This window comes from Motacilla alba, chromosome 3 (genome assembly GCF_015832195.1).
Source record: "Motacilla alba alba isolate MOTALB_02 chromosome 3, Motacilla_alba_V1.0_pri, whole genome shotgun sequence".
Lineage (NCBI taxonomy): Eukaryota > Metazoa > Chordata > Aves > Passeriformes > Motacillidae > Motacilla > Motacilla alba.
In genome coordinates, this window is record NC_052018.1 from 57,262,670 (window position 1) to 57,278,081 (window position 15,412).

At 42.2% G+C, this 15,412-nt stretch overlaps 1 protein-coding gene across 2 annotated transcripts in view; it reads right to left on the reverse strand.

The window, feature by feature from the left end:
- FNDC1 (fibronectin type III domain containing 1) overlaps window positions 1-15,412 on the reverse strand; it is a 62,960-nt gene that overhangs the window by 25,228 nt on the left and 22,320 nt on the right. For both annotated transcript variants that reach the window (XM_038133185.1, XM_038133186.1), the window contains exons 2-10: window positions 14,489-14,698; window positions 14,002-14,100; window positions 12,041-12,155; window positions 10,836-11,023; window positions 10,072-10,179; window positions 7,665-7,853; window positions 4,513-6,885; window positions 2,664-2,785; window positions 785-896 (exon numbers count right to left, since the gene is read on the reverse strand). In XM_038133185.1, coding sequence (XP_037989113.1) covers window positions 785-896; window positions 2,664-2,785; window positions 4,513-6,885; window positions 7,665-7,853; window positions 10,072-10,179; window positions 10,836-11,023; window positions 12,041-12,155; window positions 14,002-14,100; window positions 14,489-14,698 — 3,516 coding nt within the window. The remainder of the gene's footprint in view (window positions 1-784; window positions 897-2,663; window positions 2,786-4,512; window positions 6,886-7,664; window positions 7,854-10,071; window positions 10,180-10,835; window positions 11,024-12,040; window positions 12,156-14,001; window positions 14,101-14,488; window positions 14,699-15,412) is intronic.

Consider the following 15,412-nt stretch of genomic DNA (forward strand, 5'->3'; position numbering starts at 1 on the left):
CTCAAAAAAACCACAGTGGTGTTCACATTTTCAGCTGTTTGATAAACACTCCAGGGAGGTTTCATTTCAGAATCATAATATGCACACAATGATGGCATTTCATCTAAGTCACTCTCATCAACTGTTGATGAAATGTATGATGAATCCATATTCTGCTCCTTAATGTCAAACATGTGCAAGGAAAATCTGGGATGAGCTGGCAAGATGCTGTCATTGCAGATAAACTTGTGTGCCAAATTCTAGGTACAGTAAATATTCATGGTAGACAGGTTAACAATAGGCACTGAATTTGTATTCAAGAGATCTGTAAAGATGGACTGACATGCAAACAGCAGTGTCTTCAGAGAACACAAACAGGGTTTCTTACTATTTGTGGTCGGCTTTAGAAGAAAAAAAATGAAATAAACACATCCATATGGCTGGTACAGTGCTAGCAGTGGGGAATAATTATTCCTATGTATACAAAGATATAAACAATCATCACCCTTTATTCTGCTCATCAGTCCTTATTCTGGCTCAGTTCTGCAGTCCTTTCTAACGCTGATACAAGTGAGATGGACTTGAGTGACTCTTGCTGCCTCGCACTCTGGAGTCTCACAGGGTGACTCAAAGCCTCCCCAGGTCCTGCAATGTGCTGACTGTCTGGGGAGACTTGAGGTACAAGCAACTCCAAATGGCTTGCATGGGACCTGGGGATGCCTGAAGCATTCAACAGCTCAAAGATTTGTACCATGTGTATGACTACTATAGAGCTTTTTTCTGTAAGAAGGAAGTCATAACTTACCAACAATTGTACGTCCATCCCCTCCTAATTTCACTCGGAGAGGGTTGCCTTGGGAGTCTTGGAGGTATTTTCCTTCAGCATTTAACACTAGCCCTCGGTCAAGATCTACAATCTAAAAGCAATAGATGGACTCAAGTTTAGCTAACCCAAGAGGAGGTAAAATGAAATTTCACAGCAACAGAAATCCTGGGGAAATTCAGACACTAAGTGTGATGTTCAGGAATAGCTACAACACACTCGAACTTTTAAAGCTAAGTGTACAGTAATCACTGAAATATCATTGCTGAAGAAAGCATATTCCCAGGAACTGGGGGCCAGAGCTGCACAGCTGCACACATTCATATCACCTACTGTAGCTCTCGTGTGCAAATGAGCGAATCCCTTGATTTTCTTGGGCTGTGCAACTCCTAAGGTGAATTCCTGTAATACTGATTTCGGTATGATGCTGAGCCATTTTGAAGATGGGATTTAGAGTTATGTCTAGCTAAAAAAAATAAATATTAGGCTAGTTATTTTATTTTGAAATGGCAGTGAAAACAAAGTAGCTAAGATTTTAATTGGGGTAGGAGACTGAAGAAAAGCCTCTGTCTCGTAAAGAAAATATGTCTGAGAGCTTGGACTGAATTCCAGAGCTAACTGCAGTTAAAATTCAGTCTTTTTTGCTATTTCAACCCAAAATAGCTGAACTTTATGCTGTTTTAACCTGAGGTAACAGACACTCAGCCACAGCACACAAAAATGCAAAAGGTGTTAAGTACTGTGAGGAAACTGGGAAGGAGACAGAAACAGCAATTCCAGGTTGGCAAGACAGACTTACATCTGGTGCTGAGAAAAAGACTGCAGCAGGAAGGACAGCAGATGATGAGATCAGTCTCTGAAGCCCTCCAGGCATCAGATTTGGCATAGATCCTCTTGCTTTGCAAGGTGTTCATCCTGCTAGCAGCAATGCCTTCCCCTCAAGAGGGAGAGAAATGTCCCATGGCATTCCAAGGACCTTTCCTAGCCCACTTTCTGGAATCCATTTGAAGGACTTTGGGCATGCTTCTCAAAATGCCTCTCTTGAATGTGACACACCTGATGCACTTTTTAATGTTCCTCTAATGAAAATTGTAAGATTGAAGTGGCCATAAAATAAACGTCTTTATGTGCCATGCCATGTGCAAGCAGCTCTGCTGATGCCAGGGAGGCTGATCACAGAATCCTACTCCTCAGCACTTGGGAAAACATGCAGGAAGCACCAGTTCCTTCCCTTGCTTTCCTTGGTTAAAAACTCATTGTAAAGGATGTTAAAAGACAATGTGTGGGTATGTATGCAGCTTGTGGGGCTTTCCTATCAATGGCATCTGAGCCCTTCTGCATATACCTCTGGAAACACAAGGAAACAAAAACCTACATAAGTGCATTTAAAGCATCATGACAGTTATGGAGGCACTTTTTATTTCAGAAGTCTTGCTCAGGAGCTTCTACCTGAGGTGCAAGTCTGGGAGGAGCATTGCTGAACACATCTTTCACAGCAGCTATTCCAGGCAGTCTCCACTCACAGTGCACAGCAGACAACAGCCCGCTGTGTAAAGAGTCCTCGAGTCACTGAGAGCACAAATCTCATTGACTTTGATGAAAAAATGTTTCTCTAAATTTTATAGGAGTAATGTTATAGTTTAAAATTCAACCCATCAGGCTGTAAATTTAAAATGTTAAAATAACAAAACCCAGAATTTGTCATTAGATTTCAGTGGAACAGTGGAAACTAAATCACTAAGTATAGCTTCACTTTAAAGCTGTATTGACTAAGGACACTGCATGCCTGTCTTTTCTTAATGAAAATACAATTATAATAAAAGGCCAAAACATCTTGAATCTAGAGAGAAGGTCACCCTACCCACTTTGCTCCTTGAGGGCCATTGATTACTTTCTGTCCACTTGGTTTTCCATTATTACCAGCAATTACTTTTCCATTTCCATTTCCATTTTTCGTTGTAAGATTTGGTCTGCCATTATAACCTGAAACAGGGAAGAAAACACACTATTCTGAAGAAAGCTGTGTAGTCTACAAGTCATATTTTAAATTGCAAGTAAATGCATTTTCTGGCTGATCTGAGTATAAACAAGAACAGAAAGAGGCCTCATCACACTCCACAAACCAGGCACTCCGCTTCTTGGACCAACTGTTGTGACACTGTCAGATTTTTGCAACTGACACAAGAATCTGAAACTGTTTTTCTGAAGAGGTTAAAAACTCATTGTTCATCTCTATCTTGTTTATTTGGTCTCTCTATGTTTTTTTTTATTTTATTTAAGAAAGCAGGGCAACATTTCTTCATGGCACTACAGTCATTAAAATATTTGTGAGCTTTGTAAGTGATCTTTCAGAAGTGGGTTGAAGGAAGAAACCATTATTAAACACAACCACTTGTTCAATCCTATCCTTAAACAAAGCTGTAGTGACAAATTGAAAGGAGAGAGCATAGGAATTATCTCTACTCCTATATTTTTAACCTGGAAAATGAAGGAATCTCCTTTAGCTGAAAAAACACTGCTAAACAGTAGTACACTCATGTCAGAAGTGGAGAAGCAGTAGCACTGAGCTGTTGGCCCCCCAGATCTGAAAGGGCAGCAACTTTCACATCTTATCTCAGACACTTGCCTCCAGAAAAAATATAATAGGAAAAAAATACAGACTGGGAAAAAAATTAACTGAACACTTGTTGGTTGTAACTTCACAATTGCATTGCTAGTAGTAACCTTAAATAACCTCCATACAGAAATCTGTTATTTTTTTCATGCCATACATCTCATTCCCCATGGTATTATTCAAGGTCTGCTCCTATCTTAAAGCTCTTTAAGCTGGTGACTCTCTACACAACACTGAGTCTGACTAAAGCATATCAAATGCAACAGCCCAGCTGCACAGTCCTCATTGTGTAATAGGGAGGCCACTTTGAACCATTACTACCTACAGATAACACAGAAGGTATTTACTAAAAAATTCAGGTCACTAAATACTATTTTGGATGTCCATGCCTTGGAGAGAGAAAAGGTATTTCTACCTAGCAGTCACTGAGGCTGTCAGGGATTTTCATGGGTGACATGAGGAATAAATACCTTGATGTGTAGTCCGCCCTCTATTCTACTACCCAGGTCTGCAGATATTCTGTCAGAAACAAGTCTCTAACTTTTGGGGTAAATCACAGCCATAAAGGTGGCCTGGCTGTGATGGGCACAGTCCTCAACAGGTATGGGCAACCCTGAGCTGTCACTTAGAAAAAAGAGAAAAGTGGCTTAAAAATTCATCAAAGAAACCATGAGGAAACACTTCACAGTCTAGGCATGGGCAATGTGGTACTATGGAACCTAGGAAGGTATTTTAGCAATCCATGATGAAGAGCTATGTACCTGAGAGGCTGGCATGTTCTGAGTACAAATGGGCTTTCAATGAGCATTTGGTGAAGTCATTGCTCAATAAGGAACTTTTCCAATTTAGCACCTGTCACCCTCTTTGTGGATCACGGGATCCTGTGCAGATCAGACCACAGGAGAAAGGGTCTGGGGCACAACATTACACCAAAAGGCAATGTCCTCAAGAACTGGGCTTCCCGGCAACCACCACAATAAAAAGCAACACATTATACTAAATAACTGAACCTGCATCCTGCTGGAGGACTTTTCATCTAACTGCTGATCTTAGGAAAAACCCAGTTAGTGATGTTAATACAACAAAGGCAGGATACCTGGTCTATGAGGAGGCCTGACAAATTGGCGCTGAGAAGGGCTCCCTAGCCTGGAGTTCAGTAGTCGCTGACGAGGAGACAAAGTGGAAGAAACTGCTGGAGAAATAGTGTGTGTGGTGGTAGATGCAGAAGAACGTGGCCAGACAAAGCTTGGTTTAGATGGGGTATGTTTGTTAGAGGACTGAGTAATCTGTGATGCTATGGCAGAGCTTCTTGGTGATTCAGGAGAAGACATTTTTAATATTGAAGGTTTTTCCATCTCTTCTTCTTCAGAACTTATTTTGTGAGTTAGAAGAGTGTCCATAGATTTTCTTTTATTGCTAGCAGTGTCTTCTTTTGCATTTTTGTTACCTCTAGAAACAGAAGGGGACCATTTTGCTGCCAAAGATGTGGGTTTCTCTTCCATTTCTTTCTGATCATATTCACTGTAATAATCATCCTCTTCATTAGAAACTGACTGATGAGATTTAGATGAAGAGGGGGAAGGAACTTTTTGAGGAAGTTCAGTGTTAGACATTTTTGAGGGTAACAGGCCCTTTTTTTTCTCTGTCTGGGACACTGTTCTTGTAGCAGTTCCTGAGCGAGTAGGTAATGAAGGACGAGTTTGTCTCGAAGTGTGTGACAGCCTTTGATTATACTGGTTGTCCTTTGCTGTGTCACTGGCAGAACTGGAGTCTGGCTGAGTGTGTTTTGGTTTGTAGGAAGGTACCTGAGAACCTGGCGGCTGCTGCTTTGATTGAGATGAACTTGAGCTTCCCTGAGAGAAAGAAGCAGATAATCCCCTAGAAGAGGACACCTCTTTAAGAAACACAGAGTGCCTGCTTGCTCTGTCACTGCCCCCTGTTTCATCCTCATCATACTCTTCCTGCAACTCTTCATTACTTTGGGATGAGACTGCACGGTGAGATGGGAGGCGACGGCCTCTTGAATGCAGTATGGAAGGACTGGTTTGTGCTCTCTGTGGAGGCTCTGAGTGGGAGGTCTTCTCCACTGGAAGACGAGAAGAGAGTGTTCTTCTAGGCAAAGACTCGCTGGGTTTTGATCGAGCAAGTGTTTCTTTTACTTCTCGATTGCCCTGCTCTTCAGGTTTGGATTTGGAAAGAGAAGACTGAAAAAGAGAATGCTTTTCTGGAGCAGCTGTTTGACTTTGTTGCTCTTCTGAGTCAGAGTGGGGTGATTTTTCACCATGTGTCTCTCTGGAGCGAGAATCAGGACCGACCTGAGGATTTCTTCTCTTGGAATAGATTGCTGAAGAAGACTGCCTGGAAGAGGGCAAAGAAGGAAATAAGGGGTTTTCATCCTGTGAGTCCTCCCTATAACTCTTATCAACATCCTTTCCCTTGGATTTGGCACTGGTGGAGGACTGAGAATGAGGTGAAGTATAACCATGAACAGCAGATCCTGATGAGACTGCTGCCACAGCTGATTTTGAATCCTTCCATGTGCGGGAACTGGAGCCTGAGGATAGCCTTGTTTGCTGTGACCTAGAACTTGGCTGTCCTGCTCTGTCCTCTGCTTCTTCACTGTCAAACTCATTATGGCTATTATGAGCATGGGAACCTGCTGATTTGGAAGCAGGTTGGTGTGAACGACCTAGAGAGCCAGACCTACTGCGATGGCCTGAGACGCCCTCATGAGAGACAGCAGACTGCCGATTTGATGGCAAGGCCTGGCGACCAGGCTCTGAAGCTTTAGAAGGCACTTTCACCAGCATGGGGTCAGGCTTCCCTTCCACTTTACTCACAAGACCATTACTTTTGGAGGGCAGAGGCTGGGAAGAGGTCTTAGAAGGCACATTGTTGTTGCTTTGCCTTGATTGCTTGGTTTCATTATCTGTGTGTCTGGTAACGGATGAGGCAGAAGAGTGTTGTGCTGATGACGGTAACAGTGCTGGTGGCTCACGTTCCTCTGTGCTCATCTGGCTTGACACCTCTGATGTGTGGGTTCGAACAGACATCCTCCCTGAGGCAAGGACAGGGTGGATTGGCCGACTAGGAGACAAGGGTTTAACATTCCTCCTCTGGTCCTGGGCTTTTGGCGGTGATGTTGTAGCTTCCTGGGAGGAATCACGTTCATCTGTCACCTCAGTGGACTGGAGGTCAGGTTCCAGCTCTCCTGTTTTTCTAGAAGGTAACTGAGATTTACTTAGGACCCCTCGAGTCAAGATTTTGTTCTTATATTCAGAAAGAAGACTGTTTTTATTGCTAACGCTAGGTGAATGAACAGACAGCTGCTTAGAAGAAGGTGACAGCTGGGCTTTTGAAGAAACAGAAGAACTTTGAGAAGGAGATGAGCCAGCATTCCCAGTCTTTTTAGCCTCTGAATTATCTTGGATATTTGTCTTTTGCTGAGCAACTGAATCCTCATGAGCAGCTAGAGGCAAAAAGAAAAGTGTTTATTCACAACAATAGAATATTCACAAAAACTGTCCAAAAGCAGAAAACACCCAGGTAGCAAGAACAAAACTTATGAGAATATGGGAAAATAGTTATTTCTGTATTAACCAGGCTGTGGAGTCCAGCCAAGATAAGTTTTGGGTTGTAGGAAGGTACCTATGTGGAATTACTGTAGCTTGGGTAAAACCTAGACCAATTAAAATCAAATATCTAAAATCAGGGACTGCAACACCCTTTCAGGGAAACCAAATCTTCAGCAGAATTTAGTCATGTTGATGGCATGGTTCTGCATTATCCCATGCAAGGCTATGGCCTACCTTTTTGGCTAACCCAGCAAATATTCTGTCCCTACAACAGTAACTTTTTGGCAAGAACCAAACACAAGGAGTAGTATCTGAGTAACACACTAAGTGACTTTCAAGAGTGGGAGCTGTCAGGAACAAAGCAGCCAAAAACCCAGAGCATTGCATTCTTTGGCCTTTGGATAAGAAGAACACATAATGTTGTCATAGATTATGGCACATATTTATTTAAGGGGCTAAAATGTCCAAAAATATGACCTTTTGCATGCTGCAGAGTGACAAAGACTTATTTGGACACTATAATAATGAAAAGAGCAAGCAAAAAACAATATCAAGGAAGTCAAATCCCACAGGTCAGACAGAGTGCAGAGGAGTTGAGTCAGTAAGATTAACACAACTGGGACCAAGGCAAGAGTGGGTGAACTACAGCATTGGTTCATGGCTTGGTGCTCACCTGCTGGGATGGCGACACTGAAGGCTTTTGACTGAGGACCCGGTCCCCTCCTGTTTGCTGCACGAATTTTGAAAATATAGCGCTCTCCAGCCTGCAGACCATCTATTATGGCTGATGTTGTAGCTCCAGAGTAGGTGATGGACTTTGCTCCAAATGGCTTGAGAGCCGGGGCGTATGAAAGAATGTATTCTGAAATGATTTGGCAGACGGTTGGAAGGAGGAAACTGAAAACAGTCCTGTTTCCAGCGGACAGACTGTATGGGTAGGATGAATTAGAACGTGCATTACTAAAATTAATACACTGGCAATGCACGCCGAGTCAACAGCTGGAGTATAAAGACATGAGAGAGAGATACACGTATATATGTAGGTTAAGTTGAATATTTGTTCTTATTCAGAAGAGATACTTCTACCAGAAAATATCAGCACTGCAAATTTGCCAAATGGCAGCAACATCACATCTGTCCAACAAAATCTGATGTGACACACTATGCTTAGCCAGAGCTAGGGTCAAACACCATGGCAGAGAGAGCAAAGCGAGGTCTGGTTGCCACTTTGAAACTCATCCTGCTCTTTGAAACTCATCCAACTCTCACCTTCAAGTTTTAAATTACTGTGATACCTGTGCTCTGTCTTAGCTTTCTGTATTGAGAGAAATTTTACCCCTACAGGAAAAATTCTGGGCATGAAGAGGAATCTTCCCATTATACTCCCAAGAAGTGCAGGTGAGATGTCAGATATGTGTAAGCTCTGTTTTCTTTTCAAATCCTCTATGAGAGGCACAGGTATCAGACAAAACCAGGGTTCTGATAATAAATTTCATAGGCTGCCAGCTTTCTCTCCCTATACAAAAACCTACAATTATACCTGAGGAGCCACAGTGCCACAATAAGAAAACTCTAAAACATAATGGCTTTTTTTTTTTTTCTGAAAGAGAGCCCATATTTATTGTGTTAAGAAATAACCCATGCACAGTTCAACAAAATTGAGGAAAAAAATTGCATATTTTATATGCAAATACATCTAATGCTCCACTGAAAAAACAAATCAAGGTATCAGAAGGCATGAATCCTTTTTCTTTGAATTATTTTTCTTTTCCTTCTTTTTACACAGGCGTTGCTTTCAGGGCAGAGACACGGGTGTAGCTTCTGATAACTCTTAAATGACTACTGGAGAACATTTTTTCCCATTATTTTCATATGTGGTATAAATACATAAAAAGGCAGGATTGAAAAACAAAAGGATCAAAAGACAAAAGATTCCTGATTACCACATGGTATCAAAATGACCATGAAATGCTAATTCATAGATTTTATTTAGCCAGTAAAAATATCTTGTCATTTTTTTAGTTTGAAAATAAGACATCTCCTGTAACACTTCATTCTCAAACAACAATATATTAGATGTGTATAAGCATTCAGCCCTTAAATATTAGGTATCTTTAAAATGATTGCCTTGGATGAATAATCTAATAACAATGCAGACAAAACTGCACAAAGGGCTACAGATTAGTCAAAATTAGGAGCAGACTTGAAATATCAGACAATGTCCCTGCATGACCCTTCTTACAGAAATAATGATTCTTGGACACAACTGCAGCTCCATTGAAGTAATTGGCAAGACTTATACTGACTTCAAAAAAGGAAGGAATTCCACCACTGTCCTGAAGAACACATAAAGCAAGTCTTGCAGACACGGTGTACCTCCCTCCAGGCCAATGATTTTTCAAACCCTGAGATGCTGTAGGGCTGATAAGGGACCTCCAAAAACTTGCATAATTTGAGAACACAATCTTGTTAACCATTGAGGCACAGGAAGCTAAAAAATCAGCCTCATTTTCAGAGGGAAACAGAAAAAAATTCCCAGAAAGAGCTTTTTCTTTTTCTTTAATTCTATGCGAATCTTAGCCAACTGGCAAACTATCTTTATGACTATGTCCAATAACACTATAGTACACAAGATTTATGCATGAGATCTTCTGAAATCAGGTTTGTGTTTGCTTCTTAAGCTGAGGATTTCCTTTAATGACAAACTAGAAATAAAACACAACATAAACCCACTCACTTTCTTGGCAACTACCCAGCTTTTTCCTCTGCAACTAATTCTTTTAAATCTTTCTGGAAACTTCCTTCTTGAGCCTCATTTTGACCTGCCTGTTAATGGAAGAAGAGGTAAAATGTGCATGCATGATACCCCAGGAACCTCTGTGACATCCCAGGCAGACAGTGACAGTGGCTTCTCAGTGGCATTGTGGAGACACTGGGCTGGAAACATGAAAATCTTGCTTGGGTTTAATGAAGTGAAAGAATCTTGGCACAGCCAAGGTTCCAGCTTACTGAGGGGCAGCAGTCTGCCTTTGAGAACAACAGCTCCTTGAGGCAGTTAGAAACCAACAGTGAAGACTCACCTTTGACTTTTCCTTCGCTCTCTGGAAGAGCATCCCAGGATGCTGCTACAGAGGTTGGTTTCCCCTTTAATGGCCAAACATCCAAATTTTCAGGTGCGCTGGCAGGAGCTGGGAAACAGCCATACACAGAAGAGGCAAGCAAGAATCAACACAGCATACACCTTTTGCTCCATAGCAGAGATTCCTACACAGCTACTTCAAAGGTAAATGTGAACAGTACACATGGTTCATGTCCATGCTTGTCTCTGTCACATCTCTCTCTCTCAGACTGCCATAGTGAAATTTTATTCCATAATTTTAAGAACAGGAAGTCTGCACAAGACTGCTATTGTGGCTTAGCCAGAATGACAGGGTAATTTGTTTGTTATGGACCACTTCTCTGTACCAAAGGGGCCTGACAGCTTCTCCATGGTGGAGGGAGGATTTAAATTTGCTGTCCACAAAGAGGAATGGAAGTCAGGTTGCTCTTCTCAAAGGAAGGAGCATGTCTAGCTGCAGGGGTCCAAGGTGTCGAACCGTCCCACAAAAATGCCTAAGCCACTTCCCTTGTTCTCCTTGCACCACAAGAGCAGCTGGGTATGCTCCCCTGGTGTGCTTCACTACCACAGGGATGCAGGCAGCAGCACTGAGACCTTTCCCATACTCTCAACCCTCTGCTGCCCCAAGCAATCACTTGGCTCATTTTGGCTTTCCCTCAAGTCAGCCCTATTCCACAGCTCAAACCCTGTGACTTGTGTTAGCCCAAGGACCTTTTGAATGCATACCTGCCTCTGGGGTCCGCTGGTAAACAGACACGCTCCATTTGCCTTCCTTTTCTCCCTCCAAGATTTGGATGGCAAACTCGTACATAGTGTCTGGCATTAGGTTCTCCACCAGTGCCCGCCGGTTGGACACCTGCTTGTAATCCCACCTTGCCGATTCCCCCTTTTCCCGATAGCGAACATTATACTGCCTGGCACCAGAAACACAGGAAAAGATAAGTGAGCATGTGGGAGCCTAGCACTAGCAGAACCAGAGTGGGACAGGGATGCTTTGCTCTCAAGTAGCCTGCTGGGGCTTAGGGAGGAACCTACCAAAGTGCAAACAACAAAGCACCAGCAACAAAACCCTGCGTGTTTTTTCCTTCCTCTAACGGAGTGTGATTGCTTTCACCCCAAAGGATGGACTCTTCAAGATGGCCCCATGGCCATGAGCATGGCTGGATTGCTGGCAGGCCCTTGCTCCCAGAGCAGCACCAGTGGCTCAGTTCCCACCTGTCTGCCTAGAAAACTGCTTCCACAAAGAAACAGAAAACATCTAAAATTACTAGTTTTCCTACTATGACTCTCAGGACACTTCAGCACCAGTTTGCACAGCTCTTCAGTGTTCCCAGGCTGAGCAACACAATCCAGTGCTTTCAAATCTTTGGCAGTTTCCAGCCCATTTCCTTGTTTGTTTGGGTCTCCAGCTGCTGCAGCATGCTGCCACAAGCCAAGCTCTCACTCACAGGAGCCTCAGCCTGCTCAGCCTCAGCTGCATGGGGTTTCTGGAGGCTCAGAGGATGCAGGGTGCAATGATGGGTGTCTTTCCCACTGCAGTGGTGTGTTTTTCCCACTCCACCACACACAGCATGGTCATCTCAAAGCTGTAGTCTGTTTTGACAACTCAACTCAACACCTCACCTCTGTGGGCTGTGCCTTGTCCCCTGCTCCTTCTTTGCCCATGCATCTTTGGGGATTTGCTGGCTGTGGTGATACACCAACACTGGAACAGCCAAATACCAGAGCTGGTGCTGGCAACACTTCAGAAGAGATGCAAACCCCTGTAGTACAACACTCTCACAGATCTCTAAAAGCTAACGAGCGGGGTGCTAGGAGGCAAGCTAAATTATTCTCATAACCAAAAGCCATTAAATAAATGCAAAAGCATTCAGTAGAGTGTCGGCAGCAGTTCCCCCTCAGTACCCATTAAAAAACCCAGGGCTAAGTACCTATTTGCTGCAACCTTCCTCTTTTCATATAGTGGGTCTGTCCAAGTAACAAGCACAGACTGAGAGGACATAACTCGAACAGTTACGTCTTGTGCCACCTCCACCTCTTCCTCCTCTGAAAAAGCAAAAAAAAAACAGCGTATCATTAACAACATTGGAGTTCTCTTAAAAACCAGCAAATGTCTTCAACTGATGCTATAATATTCACACAGCACAGTTGATTTAGAAACACAGGTGGGAGTAGAAAGCTAATTACATTGATTACTGATGGTATTTCATGGAAAGATAGTTTCTTTTGTTAGCTGTTTGCCTGCAAGACCACAGTACTAATACATTCCACAGTCCTTCAATATTCTATTCATCCCCAAATTGTTACTCACAGCAAATGTTTTATTAACATACTGATATTCACCATCTCTGGTAAATGCACTGCTAGAGGTACCTGGAGAGCAGAAATTTTGTCTTAAAGAAAATCCTGCGATTTTAAAATCAGGTTTCATTTTGAAGGGCAATAAAACCTTCTTCAAAACTTTTTTCACAAGGGATAATCAGTTTATACTTTATGGTTTTGAGTGCTTCAAACAGGTTGTTTGAATTCAGCTTTAATTTTTTTTATGGTATACAAAAAAAAAGAAATAAATCATTAAAGTGGGCTGTTTTGACATATCAGAGTACCTTTTGCAAATAATTTACAAAATTTTAAAATTAAGTGAACTAATTTGATATTCTGAGTTCTTAAATTTTGATGAGGCTCCCTTTTCCATCTGTCCATCAGCATTGTTTTAGTCTAGTCTATCTACTCTTTTAGTCTAGTCTATCTACTCTTTTAGTCTAGTCTATCGACTAATGAGAGATTTATTGCTTTTCCTTACTAGTGTAATGGCAACTATTTCCAAGTCTCCCAAAGGCACAGACTGTACAAGGCACGACCTTACAGAGTTTTATAGACAAGTAACATTGGAAAAAATATTGATGTCTCAGGAAAGGAAAGAAGCCAGTAAACTCTGGAGGATGATCTCATTCTCTAGGGATCTTACTCATATATGACTGAAATTCAGGGAGAGATTGCCCTTCTCTTCAGCAAGAGAAGGGCATTAGCCCAAAACCCAGCACTCTCTGCACAAATGGCAGGCAGTAGGGAGGCACATTTCCCCTCTTCCAAACAGGTTTTTAACACACAGGGTTTTCAGACAGTTCCAGGTTTTCCATGCCAAACAGCTACTATATAAAAATGGCCAAGAGGACCCATCTACTACTCACAAGTAGCTTAGGGGGCCTATTTATAAAGTTTTGCAATGGGAGCACCTGAAGAAAGAAAGTGAGCAGGAGAAAGGAAAAGGTGTGAGATGGGATTTCAGTACAGTTCAACCACAATTCTCAGTTCTGGCATAGGTGTTTATCACCATCAAAATCTCCTAAACACTTTGCCATTCTCATGCCATTCACATCACAGTGTGAGGGGGTGAAAAAGCACACTGGCGTGGAGATGACTCAGGATCTCAGTCATCCTTTTTAACCATGGCAGCAGCATGCAATCACTTCTTTCCAATGAAAGTGAAAACTTTTGCTGGGTTGATGCTTCTGGTAATCAACCCTTCAAAAAGGGGTTTAAAGATCTATCTGAGAGAAAGAAGGCATATCATTTTGGGGGACCTGGCTATCAAGTCTTCTCATGCAGTTACTACAATGCATAACATTTGTCAGTAGATAGAGAGGAGAAGATTAAAAAAAAAAACAAACCAAACAGGACCTCAGAAACTCAACCAACCATGTTACAAAGTTGTATTGTTTTATTAATCCTGCTTGAATTGGAGAATTAGAGACATCCATCCAGCTCTTTACCACAAAGAGAAAAACCTAGCAGCTCCAGCACCAAAAGACTTCTCAGGTAAAAATCACAAAGCTATTTCTTTGCATGCAATTGTCTCCACTCATTGACAGTAGATGTGAAAGAAACATACCTGTGACTTTTCTTTTAGTTAAAGATGACCTGTAGACAGGTTGGCTCCGTCCTTGTGAGCTCCTTGATGGCAGTGAAACCACATGAACTGATTCAGAGGCTGTGCATGCAGGGAAAAAAACAGAAGGTTTCTTCTAACCTTTTTCATTTATAAGAAAGAATGGATTTCAGAGTGGTCTCACCACATGCAAGCAGAATCTGAGCTATGGCTCTTCTCTCCACCCTTTCCCTCTAATGTTAATATGACAAACTTGCACATGGTGTCTCTTTAACATAGCATCAAGTTCTCTTACAATTTTTACCCCATTCTCTACATAATACCCTCACTCTGCTAAGACAGGGAACACAATTATAACAAGTGTTTTCATTTATAGGAAGAAGGGTTTTTGATACCTAGGACAGCATGTGATGTGTGCTCACCTAGCAGCTGCAGGGGACTATAGAAGTGTGCTAGCTAAGCCAGCTGCTATCAGGGAAATTTGACTCACCTAGTTTTCTTGCTTCCTGGTTTTGTCGCTCTTGTGGCATCGGAGCATAGCTCATCCTTCGGTTGCTCTCTCCATATGCACGGGGATAGCCTTGGGATCTGCTGGGTGCACCTCTGAAGCCTGCTCCATAAGGTGGTTTCCACCGAAAAGGTAATTTGCCGTCTGGAGACTGAGATCGCACTCTCAGAGGTCTGCTTGGCATGCCTTTCTCTTCACAAAATAAGCAAACACACACACAAACCCCATGATAGTTACTATGGAGCACATGATATCAGCAGTCCACATATGTCTGTTGGACGCGCATCTATAAAGATCAGAACAAAGGGCATAATTTTACAGCTTTTTAATTGTTTCTGTAAAACCAAATTGGAGTAACAACAAGCTTTCCAAGCGGGATGTACAATACTCAACAGTGCCTTTTCCCAGGCCCTTCAGACAGACTGGTGCAAGACCTTGAAAGTGAAAACATATCATAATACAAGGACTCCTGCCAGAAATTGGGGATGTCTTGTAGCTTTCCTGTTTAAATATTTTCCTTTTTCTTTTTTTAAACCCCTTTTCCCCACTTCAGGCACACCGGTACATTATTTTTTTGGGAAGAGCTAAAGTTCAGTGTAAAATTAAGCACAAAACAGTTTTTTACTATTAAAAGCAGGTTCTTTTCTCCTAAACCCATCTCTAATTGTTCTGTTCTCCAACAGACACATATCTAAAATGTCTGTTCTGCACATGCCTTCATTCCTGACTTCCCAAACTCCCATTATATGATCCCTTGAGCACTGCAAAAGGTACCTCATGCAAGTTGGGTATTTTTTAACATTTGCTGACAAGTTGGCAGAGTTTTTTTAAGAAGTCACACTGGTTCAAGGCTTGACAGCTCTTCCAGTGGAAAAAAAAAATCCTAGTATCCTTTTGGGCAACTTG